Source organism: Leptinotarsa decemlineata, unplaced genomic scaffold, assembly GCF_025532065.1.
Source record: "Leptinotarsa decemlineata unplaced genomic scaffold, Ldec_3_MD MMD2_tig00000010_RagTag_RagTag, whole genome shotgun sequence".
NCBI lineage: Eukaryota > Metazoa > Arthropoda > Insecta > Coleoptera > Chrysomelidae > Leptinotarsa > Leptinotarsa decemlineata.
The window spans coordinates 2357684-2381381 of NW_027412538.1; the positions used below are offsets into that span (position 1 = coordinate 2357684).

General features: G+C 35.3%; 2 protein-coding genes across 2 annotated transcripts in view; one reads left to right on the forward strand and one right to left on the reverse strand.

Annotated features, from left to right (window-relative positions):
* Nucleotides 1–13530, forward strand: part of LOC111513883 (carboxylic ester hydrolase) — a 37030-nt gene extending 23500 nt beyond the window's left edge. The window contains exons 9-11 of the mRNA XM_074171258.1: nt 6822–6978; nt 8434–8554; nt 13328–13530. Of these exons, the coding sequence (XP_074027359.1) occupies nt 6822–6978; nt 8434–8554; nt 13328–13490 (441 nt within the window). The 3' untranslated portion in view covers nt 13491–13530. The remainder of the gene's footprint in view (nt 1–6821; nt 6979–8433; nt 8555–13327) is intronic.
* Nucleotides 1–23698, reverse strand: part of Neto (Neuropilin and tolloid-like) — an 803231-nt gene extending 779533 nt beyond the window's left edge. Inside the window, exon 1 of the mRNA XM_074171246.1 lies at nt 23518–23698. The gene's annotated coding sequence lies outside the window, so the exon portion shown is untranslated. The remainder of the gene's footprint in view (nt 1–23517) is intronic.

Sequence of the window (23698 nt, forward strand, 5' to 3'; positions counted from 1 at the left end):
AGACTATTTCCCTATAGACAATCATGGCATGACCGTAATGAAGAAAATTTTAATTACCATTTATGTAAAGCTCGTCGCGTTGTGGAAAACGCATTTGGAATGTTAGCGGTGTTAGTGTTAGTGAAAATTATTTTTTAGACCATCAGAAGTAGAAGTGAAAACAGCTGAAAAACTTGTAAAAGCAGCCTGCGTATTGCCCAACTTTTCACGGGAAAAACATTGACGAACAATTTCTTCATGTACAACAAAATAACGATAGGCCAGTACAAATACAAGCATTCCAAAACATTCCAGTTGAAGAAAGGAGAGCAGTCAACCTAGCTTTTATCATTCGTGAAAAATTTGTCACTTATTTCCGAAATTTATGAACCACTACCTACTTATAATAAATTTATTATTTGAAAAAATTAATATTTTACTCACCAGTATGTTTTCCAATCTCCTTCGCAATTTCATCCCATACTTTATTTCTCATGCGTACATTTTCGTAGTCAGCTTGTGACATATCATACAACACATTATATTTTTTCACGTGTTCTATCAATTTTTCAGTGAAATCTTCCATTTTTAGTGTTTGCGATCTGCGATAAACGTAACCTGTTGCGTTTGATATCTTATCGTCGACTATCCCACGATCAAACGCTGCAGACTTTCACTCTATCGCTAACAGGTCGTAACAAGTATGTGCGTATTGAAGTGTTTACGATAAATGCGTTTGATCGCAGTCGCGATCGCGTGGTCGCAATCGCGTATATGTGGTCTCCGCTTTATAGTCAATGAAAATTATCCCACGCGCTTCCCAAAAAACCAATGCCGTCATCTTGCCTGCAGATGAAACGGTCTTCGTTTTCTTTGGAGCCGATTCTTCCTTTTGAGTGCACTATTTTTTTTTGTCTCAGACGCAAGAATTCTGCTTCGTTGCTGTGAAACTTGGCTTGACACTTAGATGAAACATCTCCACACAGCTTTCTCATGTACAAATTTTCAGATAATATACGATGAATTGCACCTATTGAAATTCCTACTGAGTTTGCTGGCTCTCACACTTTCAGTCGACGATTATTCAGTACCGCTTTGTAGATTTTCTTCACCGTTTCTGGAGTCGTCACCTCATTTGCTTGTACGGCCTCGTTTGAACCCAATATTCAACTGCTACCCAATATTCAACTGTTGTGAAAGAAGGATCAGAGTCACTCAGAGTAGAATCCAGTTCAGCTTGAAAATTGAAAAATGTGCTTTATTGATAGTTCTGGTATTATGCAGGACACAGTGCAATCTTGCACTGTGCCCTGCATAATACGCCTTGCATCTAGCATGGCGTTTGATGCAGTATCCTATGAGCGTATCTTGCATTCGCATTGCATTCGCAATAAATACTGGTAAACAACTAGTGTTCTGGTGAAGCTAGAGTCCAATTCCGCTCTGGAAGAGTGTTCGAAAAAAATTTCCTCAGCATCCTTTCTTCTGCATCTCAATATCATCTGTTGCGCTCAGAAATACTCGTGAATACAGCTGTGGTGATCCCATAGACCATAGATCGTAGCATATGTTACGATCCATCTCCAAAGAGGACGATGAAAGGATTACGGAGAGAAGATGCAGCTCGATTACGAAAGCATGAAAAACATGTATATCCACCTTCAAGGTGGATCACTGTATTCCCAAGATGTGATGGTGTTAAAATAGTCTATATGTGGCAAATATCATCACATACCCTGACTGACCTAGTCATCGGAACTTCGTAGAAGGAGGAAGTTGCTTCTAAAAATATGCTTGCCTTCTCGATCCTACTCTACTGATTTGGAAGATGTAAACTTTTGATTTTGGAGTGCCTACGTATGTACTAGATGGAGCCTGTAGTATCATCAGAAACTCATATCTTCCCTTCTCTATGGTCCGCTTTCATGAGTGAACAATTAGAGCACATCTCTTCAAGGTGACTGCCTCAGCGACCGATGAAATTGAGTAAGTGTTTAACGCTGAACTAGGAAACCAAAACTATATTACTGATTTAGAACTCATTTGGTAATAAGTGCACATCGAAGCAGCGAAGATCGAATACCTCCAACTGCTAGATGGAGATGAGCTGATGCAGAATGTTATTGGATACCATCGATGATCCCGGCTTATTAAACTGAAAGATTCATCATGGCCTGTCAGAATATTTTCTTCGAAATGTTGATCCGCTATTGTCGAATGGTTTCTGAATATTTCAAATCAAATGAATTACAGTGTATTTGGGACATGAAAAGGTGAGTTTTCACCAAATTTCGTTAAAAAAAACTTTTAAAAGATAAAAATAAAAATTTGAGGTTGAGTGAAAAAAAATGTTGATACAAAAGTTGTAGATCTTTTCATTACCTATAACTTTGCTACCTAACTTTTTTCCATAGGACTTAGTTTTGCCGGATATCGAGATCAACCATTTCTCACCCTTAAAAACTCACCCTCTTCCACTTCTCGAACTCAGATCGCCCGTAATTTATTTTTCCTTTCATTTTCATCATATTCCCCTACTTTTTCGATGGATTCATCCTACTGTTTTTTTTTGGTTTCAAAAATTATCGACCCTGATCTTACTCATTCTATTCTAGACTCGTCTTATTGATTTTCAACAGTACTTGGTCCGAAACCTCTCACTATTTCTTTTCTTTTGAGAAAAATTGTATGAATATGTTCGATGAAGCTATTTTATAATGAAACACGTGTCGCGGTTTTATGTAGTGTTTAGTGAAAATATCACCATGGAGTGTTACTTGAATGCGTTATGGATTCACATCAAGTATCGGCTAAAGCCCTATCAGGCTAGCGTGACGAATCCACCAAAATTGCAAAAAAAATGCATCAATTTGTAGCTAAATAGTTGCTGATTAGTTGCCAAAACAACGATTTTGTTGCTGGTGCCGATCCCTAGAAATCGAAAATAATGATATCGTGATATAAAGGTAGCAAGGTAACTCAATAAATTTGATCTTTACAAAAGATTCAGTTAGTATTTAGTTGCTAAACCTTAGATATAGCAAAAAAAAATATTTTTTTTAATTTTTTTCTGATCTTGCTATCTTGAAACTGGTTTTCCTTAGAATAAAATGTGTTTCAAATTTTTTACTTACCAGGAGTATATTCGAATTCACCTTGAGTATCAGCAACAAAATAGTTGAAACCGATCGGCCGCTTTAAATTTTTTTCATTTTTTTCATTTTACGCATTCTTGCTATGAAACTGGTTTTCTTTGAAATAAATCAGCAACATTTGGCTTTGATCGGTCGATTTTTAATATTTTTGTAAATTCTCCCTGTTCTTGTTATCTTGAAACCGGTTTTTTCTGGAATACAGAGTATTATGAATTTGTTGCTCACCAGGAGCATACTCAAATACACCTTGAGTATCAGCAACAAAATAGTTGATACCGATCAGCCGATTTTCAATTTTTTTTTCATTTTCCTCATTCTTGGTATCTTGAAACTGGTTTTCCTTGGAATGAGAAGTATTTTAAGTTTGTTGCTCATCAGGAGGGTACTCAAATACACTCCGAGAACCAGCAACAAAATGGTTGGCCTTGATCGGCCGATTCTTTTGTTGTTGGTTCGTCATGTGTATCTTTAAGTACTATCAATTTGGCAAAAAATATACAGCTCTTTTCATTCGAAACAAAAAACAGGTTGATGATAGCAAAATCAGGAAAATTTAAGAAAAAATAAAAATATCCACCGAAAAGTTTGGAGTATTTTGTTGATGATTCTCCAGGTGTATTTGAGAACTCTCCTGTTGAGCAATAAATTCAGAATACTCTGTATTCAAGGAAAAAGCGGTTTCAAGTTAGCAAGAATGAGGAAAATGAAAAAAAACTTGAAAATCGGCCGATCCGTTTTGTTGCTGATACCCAAGATATTTGAGTATACTCCTGGTGAGCAACATATTCAAAAAACACTGTATTCCAGAAAAAATTAGTTTAAAATAGCAAGAAAAGGAAGAATTTAAAAAAATATTGAAAATCAGCCGATCAAGATCAACTATTTTGTTGCTGATTCTCGGAGTGTATGTCAGTACCCTCCTGATAAGCAACAAATTGAAAACACTTTTCCTACCCAGAAAAACCAGTTTCAAGTTAGCAAGACCGTGGAAAATAAAAAAAAAAATGAAAATCAGCCGATCGGTTTCAACTATTTTGTTGCTGATACCCAACGTGTATTTAAGTTTACTCTTGGTGAGCGACAAATTTAGAACATCTTTAATTCCAGATAGCAACAACAGGGAGAATTTAAAAAAATATTAAAAATCAGTCGATCAAGACCAACTATTTTGTTGGTGATTCTCGGAGTGTATTTGAGTACCCTCCTGATGAGCAACGAATTTAAAACACTTCTCCTTCTCAGAAAAACCATTTTCAAGATAGCAAGAACGAGGAAAATGAAAAAAAAAAATCAAATCGGCCGATCAGTTTCGACTATTTTGTTGCTGATACTCAAGATGTATTTGAGTATACACCTGGTGAGCAATGAATTTGAAACACTTTTCATTCTAAGGAAAACCAGTTTCAAGATAGCAAGAACGTGGAAAATGAAAAAATTTGAAAATCGGCTGATCAGTTTCAACTATTTTGTTGCTGATACTCAAAGTGTATTTAAGTTTACTCTTGGTGAGCAATAAATTTGTAACATCTTCAATTCCAGGAAAAACCAGTTCCAAGATAGCCAGATCAGAAAAAATTTAAAAAAAAATATTGGACATTTTTTCGCTATATCTAAGGCTTAGCAACTAAATAGATAGTAACTAAATCTTCTGTAAAGATCAAAGGAAAAGTATATAATTTTGAGTTACATTGCTACCTTTATATCACGATACCATTATTTGCGATTTTCAGGGATCGGCACGAGCTACAAAATCGTTGTTTTGGCAACTAATTAGCAACTATTCAGCTACAAATTGATATATTTTTTTGCAATTTTGCTGGATTCGCCATGCTAGCCTCATAGAGCTATCGGTTAATTCCATCACATGACAAAAAGTCATGTTTCGTTTGGTAAGCATGCGAAATACATGAAACTCTTTTTTCCAAAATGAAACACACTATTTTTTTTCTTCAACCAAAAATTATGCCGGCAGCAGTAAAATCTATAACTCTTGGTGCCGCCGGCGCTATAATTGAAACCCTAATCATGATGATTTAATTCTGATAGACAATGGAATGTCATTCCCAAAACATCATTAATTTTTGACGTATAAAAGAAGTTAATTTCATTTTCATGCCCATATACAGGGTGTTTATTGAACATGCGGAAAAAAATTCCTTGGACTATTCTAAGGATATTTTGTCTTCTGATCATTTTTGATAGGACGCTTTGTTTCGAAGATACGGGGCAAAACAATTTCGACAATAACAATTTTGGTAATTTTAAAATTATCGACGTAGCCGAAATGGAAGTATAGCGTACTAAACTGGACCTACCAAGTAAGTAAAAATCTAACCAGCCAGTTTCTCAAGAAATGCCTAGAAAAATTTCCACAATAACCATGTTCAAGCTGAATAAAATCCACATGAGGTGCTTGAAGATCGTTTTCAACATCAGTTCAGATTTCTGCCAGGAAGACTTACCGGCGAGGTATACCGCACGCTACCTCACTTTCTGGAGGATGTACCATCAGCTACAAACAATGCAATGTGGTTTATGCACCAGCGCATTTCACCATATAGGCTCGAGAGTTTTCAACAGTAACATACAGAGATCGCTGGATTGGTCGAGGTGGACCTCACTTATGGCCTGCTCGATCACCAGAATTAAACTCCCTGGATTATTTTCTATGGGGCCATCTGAAGTCATTAGTTTATACTGCTCCAATGGAGGATATGAAAGATTTGAGAAACCGGATAATTGCTGGGTGTAACGCAATCAGAAATGATCCTGGTGTTTTTGAAAGGGTTCGGGAGTCGATGAGATTGGATTCTTGCATGTGAGCACGGGGTAGTCATTTTCAACAGATCTTGTAGATTGAAAAACAATACATGTAATTTTTGTTAATAAATTGTCATTGTCGAAATTCTTTTTCGTTCCTTGGAATAGTCCAAGGAATAATCCTTTAATTTTTTGCCGCATTTTATTGAACACCCTGTATGTTTGAAAGTGGTTGACAATGTTTCGTGGTGTATTTCATCAGTTCGGACTTCCATTGTCTAATATGATATAAATTGATTTGAAATTCTTGAAAAAATATTAAAAAAATTAACCGAAAATAACAGTTTTATTTGAACAAAATAACTGAAATTACAAAGAAATAACATTAAACCAGATAACAACCAAAATAATAAAAATTGAAATATTATTAAAAGCTGGAAATTAAAAAATATTATTAACAAAAATTGAAAAATAAAAAATCAAAAGATTCCAAACCAAGTTACGTCACGACGTTTCGATTGTTGGTATCCACAATCGTCTTTAGGTGATAACTGGACTTATTCTTTCGAGATACGACTATTTATAGGCCATTCGAGAGCTTTCACCTATCCCCTCTTCTCTCTCTCCGCTTCATTGGTGTTAGCGGGAGATGACCGTTTGGCGGAAGTTGGTCGTTTTCCGCTTGATTAGAGGTTTTCATATGTTACATATCTCTACGGTAGCTTGGCTAAATGTAATTTTGGACAACATATACGCGGCTTCTTTTAATTTTCTCCTAAACCAGTGTTCCTCTTCGTGGATGATTTCAGCTTGAGCCCACTTGATATTATGTTTCAGGAATTTTAAATCAATTTATATTATATTAGACAATGGAAGTCCGAACTGATGAAATAAACACCCTGTATATTAATTGTGATTATGTTTCAGTTGCTTAGCGACCTACTGTTTGTAAGGCCTATAACTAACAGCGCCAAAACAATGTCTTCGTTCATCCCCGTTTATTTTTATGTATTTGAGTACAGTAGGCGTCACGTTAAAGAGTTATTAAAAAGTGTTGGATATCCATTGGATATATACTTGAATGGTAAGTATACTTCGAGTTCATTCTGTTCTCTAATCAATCTTCAAGCTTCTGTAAAATTTTCTGGTAAATTTTGCAAACATCATAGTCGAATGTAATTGATATTCCGAATTAGGAACCATATGCATTAAAAACGTTTATGGCACACAAAAAAATACACTTCAATGTGAGATTTCCACTTGAGAGTACACGTACTTCCCTATACAATAGCATCTTCGAGCGTCACAATTTTGTTTTGTGACGCCCAAAGATGATGTTGTATAGGGAAACACCTGTTGCAATTTTGTAAACTTTCAAGTCGAAATATCTCACTTGAGATCTTCTGAATACGTTATCATGGATTTCCATCAAGTATTGGTAAATTCTATCATATATATATGGGAAATCAAAGGTGTCTGTCGGATATAATTCAATATCCAACGTGGTATTAGCCGGGAAAGTAGTTGTTTTTCGTCAGACGTATACCACATCCTACTGTGTAGTTAGTTGGGAGAGATCAATATTTCGAAATATATTTCGAAATATTTATTCCACTATGTGAAAGTATATTGATTGAGGCTGCACAAAGAAATTATTTTGAAGTCTACAAGGTGGCTCAAAGAAGTGTGAGATATCGAAGTTGCGTTTTTTCAAATGGAACACCCTGTATTTGGTTACACTTTTGAAAAGGTCAGAGAAAATAATATGATTTCATATAAGGTACCCTATAACCGTTCTCGAGTTATTGATTTTTTTATGAAAATGCTAAGTACAATTGGAAACTTAATAACATAAAAATGTATATAAATCATATAAATGTATTTAAATCACTACATTCATATATTTGCAGATGATACCAGTAAGTGATGAAAATTTAGATAGAGCAGTGATCGAAATAAATGATTTGTTGAAAAATATGGATAAATATTTAAAAATGAATGAACTGAAGTTAAATGTAAGTAAAAGTAAGACAATGATGATTACTACACCTTAAAATATAAATAAATAGTAGTAACATTAACATAGAAATAAACAATGAAAAAATTGAAATTGTAAAGGAATTCAAATGTCTGGGATTCATGTTGGATAATCACCTATTATTTTGTAGCCACTTTGAATATCAAAAAGAAAATCTTGAACTATAGCCAGAACCAATTTGTATTTCAAGTCACCTATCTTTATCATTTGCAATTACTTCAATTTATTTTCAAATTTATGTTATATCAATTTTGATTCCCTAGAATATATTGTTGACACTGCATCTCAGTATTTCATGGAGAGTTTTTAATTTTCTGGTATATTTTTTTCATTTCATTATATTATAATTTTGTTATTAATTTTCTCAAATTGTAACTTTGTTATAATAAGGAATTATATTACTTTTTTAATATACCTACTCAGTTGACTCTATGAATGGTTTTTAACTGTTGGGTAATACAGGCTAAAATTATTATTTCAAATGGTAATCAATCATTTTAGGAGCGGCACATATTGAAGATTTGGCTTATATCTGGAAGTCCCATTATTTGGAATTAACAGCACAGGACGATGAAATGAGGAAAAGAATGACCAAAATTTGGTCCAATTTTGCGAGATATGGGTGAGTTCGCTGAAACATTATCCAGTCCAGACGAGACCTTTCTCATTCTTGAATACTATTCGAGTTCATGGGAACCTTATCATTCACAATAGAGAGGCTTCCTATTAGGGGTTATCTCTAGTCTGATTGACAGCCATCCTAAGTAACACAATTTCATGACTTTCAGTTGACTCTTATTCGTTGTGCTGGACTGATGTATGAAACCCAGCGTTCTACATGAAACATGTAATGTTCACCATCGTTTTCTTCAGGAATCTGTTACCCGTATCTCTTATTGGGAAAATGTAGTGGATACGGTACTAGATCGAAATGAATTGAAGGGGTTATATTTTTAGGAGTGAATAATTTTTGGGAAAGAAAGTTTTTGTCTTTCTACTACTCCATCTTGATACAAAAAACAAGGATGAGGGAATCTTCTGAAGAAAGGAAGGCAGTAATCAATTTTGAAATAAGTAACTCTATACATGGATGTGTAGATCATGCAAAGGAGTAACTTTCAGACACAAACTGAAAAAAAGTCCTCCTGAAACAGCTACTTTCATATAAACATTGAATTACACAAAAGAAAAAATTCTTGCGAAACAAATACCCCTTCAATTCAAATAAGATTCCTCTTGGCTAGGATTAAATCAAATAGGTGAATGAATGACATTACGATGTGTTCGATGACATAAGCAGATCAAGCTTATTCCGTGACATTAAAAATCGTAATTCATGAATGAACTGTGTGTATTTTCTATAATGTTATCCAATTTGGCACTGAAGAGCCTTGTGGCAAGTGTCTTAAGGCGAAACATCGGTGTATACCAGTGAGGGTGACAGTGTTCCATGTAAGTGCAATTTATTACCATTCATTTAAAGTAGAACTCATGTGAATGATATCTGATTTTTATTCCACAACGAATGTTTGAAATACAAATTGAGTAGAGAAAAGTATCTTCTGTATAATTCAGTGTTCATATAGAAGTATTTGTTTCAAAAGAATTTTTCTTTCATTGGTGTAATTCAATGTTTACATAAAAGTAGCTGTTTCAGGAGGACTTTCTTTCAGTTTGTGTCTGAAAGTTACTTCTTTGCATGATCTACACATCCATGTATAGAGTTACTTATTTTAAAATTGATTACTTTCTTACTTTCCTTGGAAGATTTCCTCATCTTTGTTTTTTGTATCAAGATGGAGTAGTAGAAAGCCAAAAACTTTCTTTCCCAAAAATAGATCGATATATTCAACGTTTTTCGAGCTCTGCTCGATTATTGAATTTTGACTCCAAGCAAGCAGTTTTTTATACTTTCATATATATTGATATCTTTGAGCTACGTTAATACGTAGCTTGAGCAATTCCCTTGTTGCTGAGTTAGTAGGTTATTATTCTAAGCACCTGTGGAGTTGGCTTTTGGTCTATAGAGTACAATGAGACTTTCGAAAACATTTTCTTCACATCAGAATGAAAATACTATCTCTTGATGTGCGTTCTGCTAACCAAGTCAGCATCATTAAGAGATAGCTCACGGCTATGTTAGAGTTTTCATATCCATCTGGACTAACCATCACCTTACTTTGTCATTGAATTAATTCCTACTTTGATCATGGATTTTTTATCTTTTTCAATTTGGCCTGTATCAATCAGGTGCTTGCTTCGATGAACTCAAAAGAATTGATAACTTCTGAAACAAACAAACCAGTACAAGTTATCATAACGCAAAACAAAAACGTCTATCGTACAAACAGTAAAATTGTATACATAAACCTTCACACTGCCTTTTGGTAACTCTTTGGTATCATATTAAGTAGTCTTTGACACATAAATTGGGAACAAAATAACACAGTTACATTGACGAGATGACTAAGCTATGAAAGGATGTTTTCTGAAAGATTTTACAAGGAAATCAGTCAGGGCCAGGGTCCGTGTGCCTATTAGAGTGGATTACGTATGTTTAATGGTTTTGAATCTCTTTTGAAATCTGTTTTTCCGTTAATCAGCTGTCGCCCCCATACGAACGACAACTCTCAGAAGTTTAGAAACTTGTGAGAGTTGAGAAATCTGAGGAAAAGTTTCGAGTGGGTATGGTCGAGCAGTCAGTCTAGGTAATAACCTACTTGTTTTTAGACAATATAAATATCCATCGCTAGTTTGAGAGTTTTTTATAAGTCATTACGGAATGCTTCAGACAACTGAAAATGTATGGCTTTTGCCCAGTCATTATCCAAAAAGTTTTTCGTTTCTATTGTCTAATTGGCTCGACTCCTCTCTCTCTTTTCTCTCGTATTTGATCGTTTTGTGTATTCCATTCATTTTTCAATTTAGAATTTCTGGTTTATTAGTGAGTTCTGTATAGTGTACAAACTGTGATTGTTATGTATTTTCTGGGTGACCAATTCATTTTTGTACGAGTTGTTTTGTTTGTAAGAATTGGAGGTAAGTGCTTCATTGTCGCTGCGTGACCGATGTAGGCATCATTTTCCATCTTTCCACTAGGTCACTAGGCCACATAATTCGTTTTCGAAGACCAATACCATAATGGCTCAGGAACCCTCTCCATGCTATCCAAACAAGTTGTTTGAAAGTCAGCAATACCATTTGGGATGAAGGTTTTCTTTGGAGCACCTCTATTTTTTCTGAATTTGATATTCTGTGTATTGGTCATTGATTTAGATTGTCATGTTATTATGAAATAACAGCGACAAAAATTTTTTGGCGCTCCGGGGCGACTCGACTAATTCCAGTGGCTCATTTGCTTTTTCAGCTGCAGGAAAATCCGGAAAAACCTGCAGCACCACATCATTTGAAGATCTTGATCTGTCAATGTCCTCTCTCTCATAAAACGAAATGTAGGGTGTCTCCAGAGGCTCCAATAAATTCAATACATGGCCAGAACAGTTAGTGACCAAGGCGTAATAATGACTAGATTCAATGTCAGAACCACAGTGAACAATGACTCCATGAAGATTATAATAGTGGTCTGCTAGATTGAAGTGTTCGTCTATTTCGAACCTTCGTAGAAGTTTGATGCTTCCGTCAGAGATTGAGTCATGTTTGAAGATCATCAGTGTTATTATTAGATTGACTGGTGCCTCAGCTATACTTGTTTTTCATAACAGTCGGTTAGTTTGGCCCATGTTTGGCGATACAGTCGATCATCACATGTTGAAAGTTCTATTTTCGGAAGATTCAACAATTAGCTTTGCACGGACTGATTATATTAGTCATATTAGGAAACGCTAGTTGAAGTTCCAAAAATTCCATACGTTTTTTCTACCTCTTGAACATTTACTACAGGTAAACTAGTGAGAATTTTCCCAGCAAACGATTTACAAACATAAGACGAGATAGACTGTATAGAATAATTCAATCCAGAGCGGTCAGGAGTATTGATTCGACTATTTTTTTGCTCACGAATTGTATTCAACAAGAACTCCAAGTATTCGGAACAATTCTTTTATTGTCCTAACGAGTATCTAGTGGACTTCAAAGACTCCAGGAAATCGGTTCTTACGAAATTGCAGCTGCATGGATAGGTGTTTGAGTTTGGTGAATAAGTAGGAAACATTCTTGTTCTCGTTCATCAATAAAACCTCCTTCTTGAAATTCTTCGTCATGAACAACACTTGTAGAATGCTATTCATGTAGCAAGTATTTCCTGAATTATCTAATCCAATTTTCTTCTCAAGATTTCCAGGACAACTCTACTGATTCGTGAGGAAGAACATGTTTTACAGAATCTGCATAAGAACCATTTCTAAAACTGCAATCGATCCTTTCATGTGATGAAGGTCTATTGACCGCACTGGAAAAGAAGAAGGTGGATCAATCACTTGCAAATTAACCTTGATAGGAGATTGATGAATATAAACATATCTCGACTTGTTTTGAAGTGTTCCGTACTGAAATAAGGCCAATACATTATCTCATCAAAATTATGTGAAGGAGGAATAGTTCAAAGGACCGAATCAGCATTACCACGGTGTACAGCAATACTGATTTTTTCTATCAAAAAAGAGGTAGAACGGTAATATTTCGTTGCTTGGCCTAATCTCCTTTCTAGTTCATGAACGAATAATAATAATAATAGAGACTCCGGGCCATAAACACCAAAAGTTTCAACCGCTACTGGAAAGAACAGTCAGTTGTCACCTATATTTTGGTATATTTTTCGTTTAAATTTTTCTCTAGACATAGCTGCAGACTTAGCAGACTTAGAACTTTCGGCTAGATGGGAAGCCGCGACCGTGTCAACGCAAATGAAGTCCCATACCACAGGTTTACCATATTTCCATGGTATGAGAGACTTATCATCTGGTCGTTTACATCATTTTGAATGGTACCTATAGGATTCCAGAATTGCAGGAACATCCGCTGACACCATTGCCCAATAGAACCAGTTGAAGTATAAAAAGAATATAAAATTGTCATGTTAATCGTTTATGAATATAGAGAAAACTGAATACAAATAGCAAATGAATCTCAAAAACGGTCGATTGGTATTCTGACAATTGCGAGCCACGATTTGAATATACTGATTGTGAATATGAGAATGGGACATTTTCAGTTCTGCATAATTTCAACATCTTCATTTCAACATCATAATAATTTTTTGGATGGTATTGATTTTTTCGGTCATTATGGTACGATTGATTTATCAGAATTTGTGAAAATATCTTCAAAAACTGATAAGAATGCATTCCTATCAGTTTTTGAATCTTTATTGAATCCGATTTTTTTTTCGTATCTCAATTCATTTTATCAACATAGATAAAATTCTCAATTTTTTCAGGAATCCAACACCCACAGTTGATCCACTACTGCAGAATATCACCTGGCCTCAATTGCCGAAAACGGAAGACATTCCCTACTTGAGAATTGACGTTAACTTTAGCATTAGGAAAAATTATCGATCAGAATTTGTTAACTTTTTAAATGAGTTAGCCAGAAATTAGAAGTGAATGTTATTATTGAGAAATATATGGTATTCAACAATTTTGTTAATTGTCATCATATAATCAGCATACAAGAGTATAACTCGATGGAAAATTCAGATCCAAGTAATAGTGTCTGATTCATTCTTGAGAGGGATGTAGAAATAATTAGGTGTTACAAAATATGGAACAAATTTTCCGAGAAATTTGTATTATCAATTTTGGATGATTTGTTACTTCACGCCTTTCACAATAAATTAGACCAAAAATCAGGAGTCGTTCGACTATACAATTTTGTATAGTCTCTCCATTCCCAATTGGAACGGCAATAAAAATAAGATTACAGTCATAAACATCACCAAACAACACCAAACTCATACTTTTGCACTCGACGCGCGTTTCGCTGACAAGATTAGCATCTTCAGGAGAAGCAAATTGATACTGAATCTAAAGACAAGGGTTAGCTGTTTATATACCTAAAGTTTTTTGGTCCGATGTGGACTTTGTTTGTTGAATGATGAAAATCCCAATTGATTTTTCGGTAATTAACTAGTGGAACCACTACCTGCAAATTAATTTGTCAACAAAAGCGGACAAATTGTTATGGATAACGCTTCGTATCATTCTCGGTTATTGACTACAATACCAAACAATAACACAAAATAAGCAGATATTGTTGATTTCATGCGAAATCATGATATGGAAATACCCGAAAAGATTCCAACGAAAAAGGTATTACTGCCGACCATAAAACAACGTAGTTTAAAAAAAAAGTATATTATTGATTCGATGTGTGAAACACGTGGTCATATTCTCTTACGTTTGCCTCCATACTATTGTTTGTTCAATCTAATGAAATGGTTTGGGCCACAATGAAAGAAAACTTGCGGAAATGTAATTAGTCACCGACTTTGAATGCTGTAGTGCTTGACAATACAAGGCGAGTGGTGGATGAAGTCGGTAATAATGATGTGTGGAAGAACTGTGTGGCCCATGTTATAAAAGAAGAGAACAAATATTATGTGCAAGGTTCCATAAATCCGATCGTTATTCAACCTAACTCGGATATCAACTACCTTAAATTTCGAAGTTTTTCATAATTACCCATGGTGGAAAAATTCAGTTGAGATAACTTTTTCATGGGGTAACTGAATAACTATCATTGAAAAATAATATGCCGACGCCTATGTCGAGGCGGGAATTCCTTCTCTGTGCTATTCCAATTGGTATTGGAAATACTATGAGCTCAGAACTAAAATAATGAAGGAATGAAAATTATGTATTAGTAAAAAACTTATAGTAGTTAATATAAGCGGATTGAAAGTTTTTGTATGAGGCATAGTCCTACTCGACGTATTAAGAAACATGTTTAAACTAAATAGAAAATATTGAGTTATAACGTTAATGCGGTACGCGCGTCGAGATATAGTCCTTGTATGTTATTATCATGAAAATTGAGAAATGAAACTTCCTATGTTTTAATCACTTGTATTTGTAACTAACGTTACAGCAGTTTCGTCCTGCAGAATCGCTAGTTACAAATACAAGTAAAATAAAAACATATCTACCACGTACAAACGGCTACATCCATCAATGTATGTTTTTATTAATTTCAAATGGGCAATGGGTCACTGAAATGATTGAGAAATCTATTTTTTTTATGATATAAACCAAAAATAATCATGAGACTGAAATATTTTTCATTGGGTGAAATATTTTGAGATCACTATTGCTACCAACATGGCGACGGTGTTCGATGTGTCGCTCCTGAACTCAGAATTAAATAAGCTGAAAAAGAGTGATTTAGTTGACATAATCTTAACTTGGAAGATCCCAGTAATAGTGACTAATTCCCAGTTGATTGACTATATAAAAAGTATAGGTGATTGTGTGAAGGCCAGTGAAACTGACAAGTCTCAGGATTCCTATTTAGACCTAACCTGTACAAAGTGTGCCGAGCTCTCAACAAACCTTGACCACCTAACAAGTGAACTCAACTATGTAAGCAAGCTATCTTTCCATCTAGAAAATAGATGTAATGAACAGGAAGATCTTATCTTATTGTTGAAACAAGCAAGTATTAACAATTCATCATCGATACTTGTCCCTCACTCAAACAGCAACTCAGTCAACAAACAAATGTCGTCTGAAAAAAATACTATCGTCAATGTTAAGAATGGAAAAAGTCCTCGTGAAAACAAAAACCATGCCTCATACAGCCAAATGGCAAAAACATCGGAAAAAGTAGTTCCCGCAAAAAGCAACTCGAACACAGGTGGTTCCTCTGATGGGAATTCCCCCGACAAAAAACATAAACAAAGATTTCAACCTATTTTTGGCAGTAACGAGGTGAAGAATTTTAAAACGATTCCGAGACAAGGTCATTTACATGTCTCGAAAATAGCATCTGAAATGACAGTTGAAGATGTGAAGAGTCTATTAGCTGAGACTGTTCCCACTGTACCGTTCACCTGTGTGGAATGGAATAGAAATGACCTATCTTCTACGTACAAAGTGTCATTTCCTCTGGAGCGCCTTGACGAAGTTTTGGATCCCGCAATTTGGCCTACAGGATCGGTAATAAGACGTTTCCAATTCAAAAGAAAACGAGAAAATTTTCAGAAAGCACCTTTAACAGAGGCTGTCCGATGAATCCTACCAATACTGTAAACGATGTTGATTTATGTGACGTTCTAAATAGCCAAACTGAGGTGAGTGTATTCCATTTAAACGCACAGTGTTTGTCGAATAAAATAGAAATGTTTGATTTGATGCTGTCAGAATTGCCCTTCGACATTGTTTGCGTGTCTGAACACTGGCAGACTGAAAATAATCTGTCCATCATCAACTTAGATAGCTACCTCCTGGCAGCTTATTATTGCAGGACTCGTTTAAGTAGAGGTGGCACTGCAATTTATACAAAATCGGGACTAAGATATCTGACCTTAGACTTGTCTGCATTCAACGCAGAACAAAATGCCGAATTTTGTGCAATAGTTCTGATTGATATTAAACTAGTCATTTTAACAGTTTACAGATCACCAAAAGGCAATGTAGAGGATTTTTTGGAGAGTTTTGAAGGTGCCATTGGTGTGGCGGCAGAGTCTGGCTTGGATGTAGTTATAACGGGTGATATAAATATCGATCTAAATCATTTATCACCCTCTGGTAAAAAATTAAAAGATTTATTGACATCCTTTGGTTTCGCAGCTACTATTAATGATTACACCAGAGTAACAGCTACATCGGCTTCCTGCATTGACAACATTTTTACCAACTTGAACAACCATGTTTTCACGGCTGGTGTCTGGGAACCATGTATTTCAGATCACAGAGCACAAGTAATTGCTATAAATAGAAAAAAAAAACCTTTTTCCAAATAAACCTTTAGTTAAAAGGTTTTTTTCAAAAAATGGCATATGTAGGCTAAGAAATTCCCTCTTAAATATGGACTGGTCTATTTTTGAAACCAATCGAGATGTTAACTACTTATCTCATTTTATAACAAACACCTTTAGACAGCTGATCGTTGATATTTTTCCTCTGAAAAAATGCCGTGAAAAAGTCAGGAAATCTCCAGTAAATTGGTTTGATGATTCTTTGAGGGAAAAAAGAGACAAACTCTCCACTCTCAAAGCTATTTCAGAGGTCAGCAAAAAACCTGTCGACATTGCTGTCTTCAGGAGTTTCAAGAAAGATTATAATAAACAATTAAAAAACAGCAAAAGATTAGCTTATGACAATTTCATTTCGTCAGCTAAGAATAAGTGTAAAGCGTCATGGAAAATTGTAAATTTCGAAAGAAATAAAAATAAAAATGCAAGCAACCTCCAAGATGACTCCTTGTCTGCTGAGACTTTCAATGAATTTTTTGTTGAAATTGCCGCTAACATAATAAAGTCAATTCCTGCAACGGCGGACACGGAACTCTTAAACTATCGTAATTTCCCTACCCCAAACAGTTCATTCTTTCTATCTCCGGTCACAGAACATGAAGTCCTAACTACCATAAATAGTCTAAACAACTCAGGTTGCTTGGATTCTTACGAACTGAACAGCTTCGTCATCAAGGAAGTAGCTGATATAATTGTAAAGCATATCACCTCCCTCATAAATCTGATTTTCTTGTCTGGTATCTACCCGGATGCTTTCAAAATATCAAAAGTCTTACCTCTTCATAAAAAAGGGAACCTTTCGGATACGAATAATTATCGACCAATAACTATCATCTCTATCTTCAGTAAAATATTTTTCTGATTGATTCGGCCGTTACTTGATGAAGATCCATAGTAATTTCACAAACTACACTTAAACGATTTGATCTCCACTAACTTTATTGAAAAATAATCATAACATGTTTCGCTAAAACATTAGCTTTTTCAAATGATTAATAAATTAATCATTTGAAAAAGCTAATGTTTTAGCGAAACATGTTATGATTATTTTTCAATAAAGTTAGTGGAGATCAAATCGTTTAAGTGTAGTTTGTGAAATTCAGTAAAATAATCGAGACTCTCCTGAAACAGCGTCTATACAACTATTTTGAACAAAACAGGTTTTTTACCCACTCACAATTCGGATTCAGAAGAGAGAGATCAACATCGCAAGCTGTTCTCAAGGTGGTGAGTGATGTGATCGAGGGCCTTGAGGAGGGCAAGATAACCGCCATCACACTCTGCGACCTATCTAAGGCGTTTGATTGCATCTCTCACTCTATTCTTCTGGATAAGCTGCAGTTCTATGGAATAAGAGGTGTAGCTTTATCGCTCATTGCCTCATATTTAACAAATCGTTTACAAGCTGTCACATATAACAGCTGTACATCTAATTATAAACCTATCAAACATGGAGTGCCCCAGGGCTCAGTCCTCGGCCCTCTATTATTCATCATTTACATCAATGATCTACCTAATTTTTTACATCCCTATAAGTCAGTTTTATTTGCTGACGATACTACGCTCATCTTTTCAGGTGACACCTTGCCGGATTTGCAACAGTCTGTAAAAATTTCACTCTCAAGTGCTGAAACGTGGTTTTCATTAAATAAACTAAAACTGAATAATGAAAAAACAAAGAATCTCACCTTTTCTTTGTCTAGTACTGTGTCGAGTGATAACAGTGTGAAATTGTTAGGCATAAACATAGATAGTAAATTATCTTGGCAAAATCATACAGATGACCTACGAGGTAAATTGGCCAGCTCAATTTTTTTGCTTCGTCAACTGAAGCCAATTACAAGTTTTCCAACACTCAAAAATGTATATTTTTCATTATTTCACTCTGTCATTACTTATGGGATTGTACTCTGGGGGAACGCCTCTAGTGCTGTAGATATTTTCCGACTTCAAAAAAAAGCAATCAGGATACTTGCCAATGTGAGTTTTCGTGATCACTGCCAGCCCCTTTTTGCCCAATTACGCATATTGCCTTTGCCTTCATTATTCATTTTCTCGGTTCTGCTCGAGATCCACAAAAATCGAATGTGTCTGCGCAAACAATCCGATATTCACAATCATTATACCAGAGCTGCAGGCAATATTCGTACTGATCGTTTTCGCTTAACAAAATCACAGAAAAACTCTCTAAATTATAATCTTTACAACCTGTTACCGCAGGAATACAAAATCCTATCAAACAATACATTCAAGAAGCGCTTAAAAGAATTTTTACTAACTAATTGTTTTTATTCTGTCAGTGATTTCATGGAGCATTTTCGACATCGCTAGTGTATTTCTATGGAATGCACTCGCCACTGCGACACTTTACAATAGCTAGTAGTAGTGTACTATATTTTAAAATTTTATTTTACCTTATTTTGTTTCTCTATGTGTTGTACTCTTTTTAGATATCATTTGGACTTACTACAAACATTATGTAATGTAAGGTAGTCAATAAACTTTCATTCATTCATTCTGATGAAAAAATTAAATATTGAAGTCCAAATTACAGATATGAAACACATAAATGGGAAGGTGAATAAAAATTACAGAGGAATAATTTCATTTGATTTATAGAAAATGCCGAGATGAGTCAACATTGAATCAATTAAATTGGAGGATGTAGTCGTTACTACGTGGTGGAATATTGTATTTGTAACTGATGTTACTGCAGGTTGGTACTACAAGGACATTTCCAAACGCATACAATAGTTGTATTCGTTTTACTTTCACTTCATCATTTAAATTAATTGTAGTTGGAAGTCCCCTATCGCCGGACGGCACGTAGCGCCGGACAATCGCGCTATCTCGACAAGTCACAATGCGTTCGGTTCAAAAATCGATGAGAGGGGCGCGGGGAATTGATTGCTGTTTTTGGAGAGAAAAGTACTGCGTCACATAAATTTTAAGTAAGCAGTACTGCTATAGTTTTGTGTTTGAGTGTTTCTTTTGATCGCCAACAAAGATGTTGTACCCTTATAATTCATCAACATTGAAAGTTTTCATTGATTTTCTGAACAGTTTTAGTAAAAAACACATAATTTTGGGGATCCTGTGTCCCTTAGTACCGGACATAAAGATGTCCCTCAACACCGGACAGTTTACAAGTTGTTTCTTCTACTAAGCATTTATATTTATTATTATAATTATTACAAGTTGTTTTAGAGAATAGAAGAACGGAAATAAATCGAAATGGAAGAGACGAAAAAGAAAGGAAAATGAGACCAAAAGAGTTTACAAACTGCGATAGATAAAGTTTTATCCAAAGAAATGAGTGAGTTTGAGGAAAGCTTCACTACGCTACAATATCCCAAAAAGCACTCTACATGATGAAACATCGATAAAATATAACAGTTTCGTTACTTATGAGTGCCAACGGCCGCTTCATACCCCTATTTTGCCTTTCCTAGGCAAAAAATTAATGATCGACTCATGATCAATGCTCCAGCCGAAAAAGTTGGCGTGATTCATCCAAACGGCTGGATAAACTGTGATTTTTTCGTACAATGGTTGCAGATATTCGTTGAATTCTCACACTCGATAAAAGATAGTCCTGTGCTGCTCCTACTGGATGGACATTGCAGCCACAAGACAATGGCGGTTATCAATTTTTGCCGAGGAAACAACGTTCTTGTGATGAGCTCATTACCATACACCACCCACTGAACAGAACATTCTTGAAGCCATTCATTGATGCTCATAACCAACAATGCGACATGTGGATGAGAGCAAACGCCGGATCTCAGATTACCGACTACGATATTGCTGGTCTGGTCAAAGAAGCGTTTACTGAAGTAGCTCGGCTGGATATTGTTGTGTCTGGGTTTAAATGCACAGGAATTCACCCATTCGATAGATATTTATTTTGTGACGTGGATTAGTTTTCTTGACGTCTTGTGATGCACAACTGTCCAATGATTTGGTCTCAGAAAAATCGACAGTCACTCCTAGAGAATCTATCAACGAACCAATAATCAGCAGCCCCAAACCATCGACGAGCTTTGATCCAGATGTTGTTCAGATTGTCCATAAATTAACACCATTGTCGGATGCTGCCATAAGATCAGCGATTCAGAAGAGAAAAAGTAAAAAAAGCGAAATTCTAACATCATCGCCCTACAAAATTGCTGCTGAAGAAACAGAGAATAAAAAAACCTTAAGGAATGAAAGAAAAGAATGGGATCCAAGTTCAAAACAGTAATAGAAGAGAAGGAGAAACGAACCAAAGGTGTGAAGGCCAAACGAAAAAGTCGACAAGAAACGAAGAGAAAGAAACAATTAACTCAAATACGTAACATCGGAAAAACAACCTGCGTAGTGTGCTTAGAGGACCACGACGAAGACTGGATACAATGCTCTAGTTTCAAGAGTGGGTTCATGAAGCATGTGCCAACATTCCTGAATGTGAAGATGTGTATATATGCGACCGATGCACGGCGTTTCAATTGTGTCCGGCGCTAGGAGTTCGAAGTCGAGTCCGTCCGATAATAGGTTTCAGTGCCAATTTTTTTTACCAAAGCTCAATTGAAGTTTCCAAATTTATTTGAGCAAAAGTTGTATTTTTTTTAATCGATTTTATTTTATAATTGGTTGACTTGACTAATATATAAATGAAGTTACATTTCTCGAAGTAGTTTCAATTTTATTTTCTGAAAACCTTAGTTATACGCCATTAGGGGATTTCCCCCTAATTGATTTTTCGTTTTTTTTTCAAAATAGTTCCGTTTTACAGGACATTACACTCGATAGAATCGAATCCTCTGGCGATGAATCTGTACACTAGAACAAAAAAACTATATTTGAATGGGCGTTTCGTTAAACAAGAGACCATCATCTGAAGATGGCCAAAACCAGTCATCATGACATATTTTTCTGTCAGTAGGAGATGATCTCCATGAACTCTCATTCAATCAAAGGTCAGTTCCGAAATATTATTAAAATAGAAAATCAGTGAATGGCAACTCATACTGATTCATTTCACCTCATGAATTCGACGGAAATAAAAGTGAACGAAAGTTCACATTTTGATGAAATCAATCATGACACCACACTAATGATCGATAAGATCAAGCGAAAAGGTATCCGCCTAGTCGAATACAAGCAGAGTTGTCGATTGGAACAGACCAAGAAGTCTGCAGTCGCTAAACATGCATTGTCCAACGGGAAACACAAGATCCTGTTCGAAAATACTGAGAGGCTAGCAACGTCGAATCATTATTCAACAAGAATGTATGTAGAAGCCATAGAAATACATAAATACTAAGAAAACAGAAAACAGAAAGGAAGGAACATGAGTTCTTAATCCTTCTCAATAAATCTGGGCTCTAAACCCACTTCGAGAAACTTGGGCTTTCAACCCTTTTCCTTGAACTTCGGCTTCGATTGTGATGATTCCATTTAAGTGTTGCTGTTGACGTACAATCATTATTTCCTATTTTGTTTTCTTAGGTTCTCTTAGCTCTCTGGCACAAGTAACAGTGTTGGAACTACTTTGTGTCCCCACAGATCTTAGGAGTTGCATTGTTATTTACACAGTTTCTATTTCTCATACTGCTAGCTTGCATTTTTTTCTTCGATATCAAACGTTTTTGAATAGCTTAATAACCTGCAAATGTCTCTGGATGATAGGATCAACGTTTGGAGGCTATAATGGGGGTTTTACTAGAGAAAAATAATGTGGTTAGCAACTAATGTGATAGAAAGTAGATGTATTCGTTGTGCAAGCCGCAAGTAGATGACTCAACTAAATTGTATGTGGGGGAGGGAGGATTGGCATTGGAATTATTCTTTTGTCACAGAGTGTCTCAACTATATCGATCCATTCAAATTCGCATGGAGAGATGGAAATAATCACTTGATAAAATATACTGTGAAGGCCAAACTTCAAAAGTATCTGATCTTGATTCGAAAACACAGCGTCAGACACCCCTTTGTATATATACATCAGAGTTTACAGGTATAAACCAGGGTTCGGATTGATAATTATCAATAATTATCAGCTATAATATCCCGAGGACATTGATAACTAACGAAATAATTTTATCACAGTTTTCGAAAGCACGTTATTTAGTAACATCCCGACGCCGAAGGCGGAGGGATGTTACCTAAAATAACGTGCTTGAGGAAGTTGTGATAAAATTTTCAAAAAAATTTTTTGACAAAAAAATTATCCTATCAAATTTGTCTATTTCTAGTCATGTGTGTCGAAATAACCAATGAAACCATCATTACACTGATAACTACTCATGGATAGTTTTCACGGGTAGTTATCACTTATGTCATGACATTGCTAAGCAACCAACACAATAAAGTTGTTTGACATTTCAGTAATTCAATTTATTTCGAAAATGTCACTTCCTCGCTTTGGTGTTCAAAATGATGCGGCAATTGACAAAATCATTGAAGAAAATACACCAAAAAATACTGTCAAACCTTATTTGAATATTGATCAGGAACATCATAACCAAATAATCAATAGTATGCGTGGAAACACCTATGCAGTAACCGAGGCAAATACAGCAAGATCAACGGAATATCATTATACGAATTGTTCTTTTAATAACTGTGTGTTCAATAAATAATTTTGTTCGAATTGCAAAAAATTTTCTCACCGAATATCCCTCGAACATTGATAAATAACTCATAATTTTATCACAACTTCCTCAAGCACGTTATTTTAGGTAACATCCCTCCGCCTTCGGCGTCGGGATGTTACCAAATAACGTGCTTTCGAAAACTGTGATAAAATTATTTCGTTAGTTATCAATGTCCTTGGGATATTATAGCTGATAA